Source organism: Penaeus chinensis, chromosome 14 (assembly GCF_019202785.1).
Source record: "Penaeus chinensis breed Huanghai No. 1 chromosome 14, ASM1920278v2, whole genome shotgun sequence".
NCBI classification, from domain to species: Eukaryota; Metazoa; Arthropoda; class Malacostraca; order Decapoda; family Penaeidae; genus Penaeus; species Penaeus chinensis.
The window spans coordinates 535,585-541,941 of record NC_061832.1 but is presented as its reverse complement, the minus strand read 5'-3'; the positions used below and the strand labels follow the sequence as shown (position 1 = coordinate 541,941).

Below are 6,357 nucleotides of genomic sequence, written 5' to 3'. Positions count from 1 at the left end.
TACTGTTATTTTTTTTTATTAATATTATTGAAATAGTAATTGGAAATGCCTTTTTATATCAGTCTTAAATATTTGTCAGAAGATAGATTAAGGCATATTTGTCAGAAGATAGATTAAGGCATGACACTGCCCACAAAGAGTGATTTTAGTGTCGCACAGGCAAGAGGAAGAGGAAGCTGTTTTGCTGAGGAGAGAATGTGCCAGTTAGATTTTTCTTTATTTTTCCATATTAGAAAGAAAGAATGATATTGCCACAATTTGTTTGGATTCCATTGCACAATTTTTTGTTGTTTTTTTGTTAAATTTCCTTTTTTTTTAAGTGCTTGTTAGTGGGAAGTGTTTTTATTTTGTGTTTGCAATTTTACGTTCATACCTTGCCTTTAGATATCCTTTCTTACCATATATGAGTTATTCCTACTAAGAAGAGACTAACCTCTTTAACCCCCTCCCGACGGGTCACACCGTGAGGCGTCAAAACAAACATCTTGATCTGTGGCGTGTGGCTCTCCACCGTGGCGGCGTGCCAAAGCGCTACGAACCGGTGCTATAGCTTGATGTACCAAACTCCCACGCTCAAAATCGGCGCGTTGCCATTGATCTCTAGAAGCTAGAGTTATTTTTTAATTTTCTTCAGCCGTCATCAAGGGGTTAAATATTTTGATACTATGATCCAAGGGGAAAAATTACTAATTCCTGATATGTTCTTCAGAATAAGCTCTGTACCACAGTGGAGCAATAAACAAGTAAAAATAACATACGTTAATAATATTAGATACTTAGGGCCCCCTCCCCCATGCTGTCTTTAACAAGAACACTCTCCCGTTGCTTAGTTTATGGATGGAAGAGTTTCCATGTACTCCCAGGTGAGAGGCCAAGATCTAAAATCGCTGGGCTGTTCAGAAGTGCGAGTTGTGGTGCAGCTACGGCGGCTAATTTAGTAAAGAAAGTAAAGATAAAGTAAAGAAAGGAAGTGTGTAGTATAATTAAGTACACATAGGAAGAAAAAATAAGTCATCAGATGTAAACCATTGCCATTGGGAGGAAAAGACGAACGGCAAAATATAAACCAGGATAGTTGAGAAAGCGAGAGAGAGAAAAAAAAGGAAGAAGAAAAAAAGAGCTGCCTACAAACCAGCACAGTAAAGGAAAAAAAAGATGAATCGTCCCACTGTGTCTTTGCAGCAAATCGAAGAGGTGCGACAGGTGGGCTCATACAAGAAGGGCACCATGATGACGGGGCACAATGTGGCAGATATAGTGGTGATCCTCAAGACGCTGCCCACCAAGGAGGCCGTGGAAGCTCTCGGGAAAAAGGTGTGTGATGATCTGCGCACGCAAGAGCCCCAGGAAGGTAAGTGGATTGCTTTTGGGGGAGCCTTTTTTCTTCTATGGTACAATGGTGGTGTTGCTTTTGTAAGTCATGCTGTTTCTTCTTCCTCTTGTAAGTCTCTTGTCTTCTCCTCTCCCCCTATTTTTTTCCTTTTTTCTCTCTCTTGTTCCTCTTTCTTTCTTCCTCCTCCTTCCATTTCCTGATAGTCTTCTTCCTCCTCTTTTTTATTTTTTTCCTCCTCTGTCTTTTCTATGTCCCCTTGCACACGTCTGTCACTCCCTTCCTGCTCTTTCTCCTCCACCTGTTGTTTCGGTTCCTCTTGAGACTTCTCCTGGTTTTCCTCTTCTTCCTCCTCCTTTGCACACCTCCTCTGTCGCTCCTCTCCTCCTCCTCTATCAACATACGATTTTATACATTCACATACACCTCTCCCTAATGTGAGACTAACCTAAACCTGCAGTGCTCGTCCTCACAATGCTCCCAGATGACCGAGGCTTCGAGATCAGCAACAGTGAGGCCACAGTGCGTGTCCTAGTGACCACCATCCACCAGAACCTGCGCAAACTGGATCCTGAGCTGCACCTCGACCAGAAGATCCTCCAGTCACACCTAGCAGCGATTAGACACAGGTGAGAAAGGCTCTCATGGTTGACATAGGAATGATTACTTATGTTTTTTAACCCAATGGCGACGGGTCACGGCTATCGCCGTCATAACAATACGCACGATGTGCGGCGTGCGGCTGTCCGCAGCGGCGCCGCGCCAAAACGCCCTGAGGCAATGATTCGGCTTGATGGACCGATATCACGCGCTCGGAGTCGGCGCGCTGCCGCCGTTCGCCAGAGCGTAGAGTTTTTTTTAATTTGCTATACCCGGCGCCATTGGGTTAAGTAAGCAAATTAATTTAAGGTAGATGAGAAATTATTTCTTGGAAATTTGTTGAATGGTTGTGCCTGCTGAAAGGTTATTTGAAATCTGATAGTCAGATGTTTTATTAGAAAAAAAAAAATTAACCCATTACTGCCGGGTCACGTATATAGCCATCATAGCAAACCGCATGATCTGCAGTGTATGGCTATATGCATGAGTGAGAAGCCTATGACTCTGAGACATTTCAAATACCCATCAGTGAGGGATTAAAGATTGTAAAACTTGCATACTTCAGATTCAGATTTAGTCAAGCATGGGAAAGCAGGCCCATGCCATAAGTGCAATTTGATTTTTCTTCATCTGATTTTAACCCTTTCTCTTTCTCTCTGCCCCTCAGCCGCTGGTTTGAGGAGAATGCACACCACTCCACAATTAAAGTACTTATTCGATTACTGCGGGATCTGCGCGGACGCTTCGAAGGGTTTGAGCCTCTGTCACCGTGGATGCTGGACCTCCTGGTGAGATGGTTTGGGTAGCTTGTCTTAGATAGACCTTGCTAGATTGGAGAATGTAGTTTTCCAGCTCTTGTTACTAAATTCAATTTGTGAGACATGTAAGGAAGTTGAAAAGGGTGATAATCTATTCAAAATAATACTATTTGCAGGTCCTTTGGGAGAAAAGAAGTGTAAAGTATTTTTCCCTGATAATAATTTTCTGACAGAGGTATTTGAAGGTAAAGCTAAAAATAACAATACAGTGTACAAAAAATTAATGAATACCAATAGCCATTGAAAAGGAAAATTTCTCATTAGGATTTTTAAAAGCAAAAAAATAACACAAAGATGAACACACTCATCATACGATATAATTATTCACAAGAAGTTAGTGAGAACAAGAGACTAGTGGATCACATCCACTTTTTTTGTTGCAGTGGAGCTATCAAGGTGCATGTTTTATGTCTTGACACATTGACAGTGTGTATCCATTCTTTTCATAACAAACCTCCTAGAAATGCTGGTTGGCAGGGATACGCACCACATGTGGTCAACCTGCTCTAAGTTGTGTGACCCTATAATAGTTTGCATGTTTGGCTTGGGGTGTGGCTGTTCAGGAACTACGGCCCCTCAAAAACTAAATAAAGGAAGACTAGTTTTAGCCCTATTTTCTTATTAATTGTGTTTACCACAGGGAAATGGACACATACTTGGGTAAATTTCCTGTGCTTCTAATTTAATGCTTGAGTGGCTTAGATTGGTGGTGGAAAAAAAAAAAAATCTTCAGTGGCATAATAATCAAGGCATGAATTGCATATCACTTATTCCTAACAATGCTGCTACTCTTATGTTAATGGCCTTATCTGTTCACTAGAATTTTTTTTTCTTTCCATTTTATCTGTTGTTTTCTTTCCAGGCACATTATGCTATTATGAACAACCCAAGCAGACAGGCCTTGCCCATAAATTCTGCATTCCGCAGATGTTTGCAGCTATTAGCAGCAGGGCTGTTCTTACCAGGCTCTGCAGGTTAGTGAATGGATCTTTGGTTTCATTATTGACATTCATTATTGATAAGTAACTGAGCAAGGCAGTTAGACAAAATATTGAGTAAAATCAGGAAGTAACTTGCCCCTTATTTATAAATTTGACATGTTTTAACCCGTATATGCTGGGCCACGCCTATAGCCATCATAACAAACCGACTCATCATGCCGGGTACGGCTATAGGTGTTACAACGGCCAAACGGCAGGACGGTTGCCAGAAATCACTGGAGTCAGTGATGCCCTGAGATTTCTGATACTATCATTGACAGGTTAAGGAGGGATGGGAAGGAGTGCTTGTTTTCTGTACTTTCAGGTATCAGTGACCCCTGTGAAGGAGGGAATATTCGTGTACATACAGCTATGACTCTGGAACAGCAAGACCTTGTATGTCTCACCGCCCAGACTCTTCTAAGAGTACTTTCACATGGTGGCTACAAACAGATCCTTGGACTCGAAGGCAACTCAAGTAAGAACTGTGGTTTGGTTTCTCAGAAAGAAAGAAAAATTAATTGCCTTTACTCTAGTTTCTTTGTCTTGAATTTAAGGGTTTATTTACATGACCAGTATCCAAGTATGGTGTTTGGCCAAGCTCTGGATCATTGTTGAAGTGTGGAGATGAGGCTTGGTGTTAACCACCATTCAGCATGTAGGGTGTTCATAGGCATGGGTGATTTGTGATAAATATTGTATTACTGTGATTCATCTTTACAATAACAACTATAAACTGCAGTGTATGTATGCAGCTAGTATATTTACATTGGTATGTATGCAGTGTGTGCTAATATCAATGGTCATTAATATTAGAGAATAGCTGTTATCTGTGGGCTTGTTATATATTGTGTTTTCTTTACATATTTTATTTATTGTCTGTATAAATGTGTGTTGTGGCAGGAATCCAAGTAGATGGCCGTGTCTGTATTCAGATCAGTGCTGGGAAGGATAGCTATTTTGAGGAATAGTTTTAGTTCAGTACTCTGAAACTGATTGTGTAAACAAGCCCTTAGATATACAGGGAAGAAGGAAGTTCAGTAGTGTATTCTGACAATTACTGAGTCTTGTCTCAGTCTGAGCAGAATAATTAGACCTTATTTATTTGGTTTACTCTCCTTGTAGGTATAGCAAGCGAAATGTCTGTCTGGGATGGCGTTGTAGTGTCAGCATTAGAGAAGGCCTATGAGAAGCCCCCAGAGCGACCCCCACAGGATGACGATGGAGATGACATGGATGCCGATGATGATCCCATGGAGACGACAGATAATTAATTAGTGGGAGAGCGCAGTCATATTGTGGGTCAGACTTGGAGTTCTGTGCTTCACGTGGAAAAGAAATAGCAAGTGAAAATAAAGGAAAAAAGAAACTTTTTCTTGTGTAGTAAGGAATTCCTCTTCCTTTTTCATTTTTATGATTGAAAAGTTGCTTGCGTGAATATTAACTGAAATGCAAAAATAAAATTGAAATAAACAACTTTTTTCTCGACTCCTAGTGTCTGTAGGAGGAAATTTTTAGAACAGTATAAAAGTAGTCAGTAACTTTATACTTGAAATGTTTCTGTGGTGGTATATTTTCAGCCCTGAACTATATACACCTCTTCACTGCCATCTCATGAAAAGGAATTTTTTTTTTTCTAACATAAACTGGTTGTGCAAAAATTGTCATACAGGGAATTGTGCTAGGAAATGCAAAAGAATTTGGCTATTTTATCTCTTGTATTTATTATTATAATGATTATTATTATTATATTTTTCCCATGCAAAAAATTCAGATGAGAAGAACTAATGTAACGTGAATATTTGATTTTTAGTGGATGGAAAGGATGGACTACTATTTTGTGATTATGTTGATGCCATGTTGTTTTTAGGAATTTCTTCAGGATTTTTACTCTTCCATTATTCAAGAAGGTTGATTGAGATTTATATATGTATTGTGATTTGGTCCTTTTTAAAAGTTTTTTTTTTTTTTTTTCTTCTCTTTCATTAGGAATTATGAATGTACGCAACATGATCTGGCATTTACCTGTGTTGATATTAATTAGTCAAAGTACTGAACATTGTGCATAATTATATAGTAAAATTTGTGACAACTTATATATAACAACATAATCATTCTATAGTACTTTCTCTTTCAAAGTCATAGCCTGTGTATTGGCTAGTACAAAAAAAAAATAGTTTTAAATTATGTCTTTTGGACTTGTCATGATCTTGAAATGGAAGAATTTATATGCGACATCTCAAATATTGGTATGAGTGATTTGAGCAGTAAATAATCAGTACAAATATAACTGATAAATGTAGGATATGCCAAAAAATAAAGTAAAAAAAACAAAAACAAAACTTTTCCCCAATTAAATTTTTTTTTTTTTTTCCAGTTTTAATTATTTACCACAATTGTAAGCCTTTACAACAAAGGAAATTCAAATATCCTAAGTTTCCTCTCAGAAGATAACATGAAACATTTTGCTAAGTTTTTGTATTGTTTATGAATACGGAAATAGCTGTGGACTTTTTTTTTTTTTATAGTATTAATGCATATATGGAAAATATATTTATTTCTTTTTCTGTATACTTTCTTATGCTTCTGTGTCTTTTTTTCTACAAATAAAATGAGTGCTAGTGTTAAA

At 38.4% G+C, this 6,357-nt stretch overlaps 1 protein-coding gene across 5 annotated transcripts in view; it reads left to right on the top strand.

Annotated features, from left to right (window-relative positions):
- LOC125032107 (interleukin enhancer-binding factor 2 homolog) overlaps nucleotides 1-6,357 on the top strand; it is a 13,034-nt gene extending 6,677 nt beyond the window's left edge. For 3 of the 5 annotated variants that reach the window (XM_047623105.1, XM_047623106.1, XM_047623103.1), the window contains exons 4-9: nucleotides 1,183-1,351; nucleotides 1,791-1,959; nucleotides 2,598-2,718; nucleotides 3,611-3,722; nucleotides 4,054-4,206; nucleotides 4,854-6,357. In XM_047623105.1, coding sequence (XP_047479061.1) covers nucleotides 1,183-1,351; nucleotides 1,791-1,959; nucleotides 2,598-2,718; nucleotides 3,611-3,722; nucleotides 4,054-4,206; nucleotides 4,854-5,002 — 873 coding nt within the window. In that variant the 3' untranslated portion in view covers nucleotides 5,003-6,357. The remainder of the gene's footprint in view (nucleotides 1-1,182; nucleotides 1,352-1,790; nucleotides 1,960-2,597; nucleotides 2,719-3,610; nucleotides 3,723-4,053; nucleotides 4,207-4,853) is intronic. The other 2 variants (XM_047623108.1, XM_047623107.1) reach the window with 1 other exon arrangement.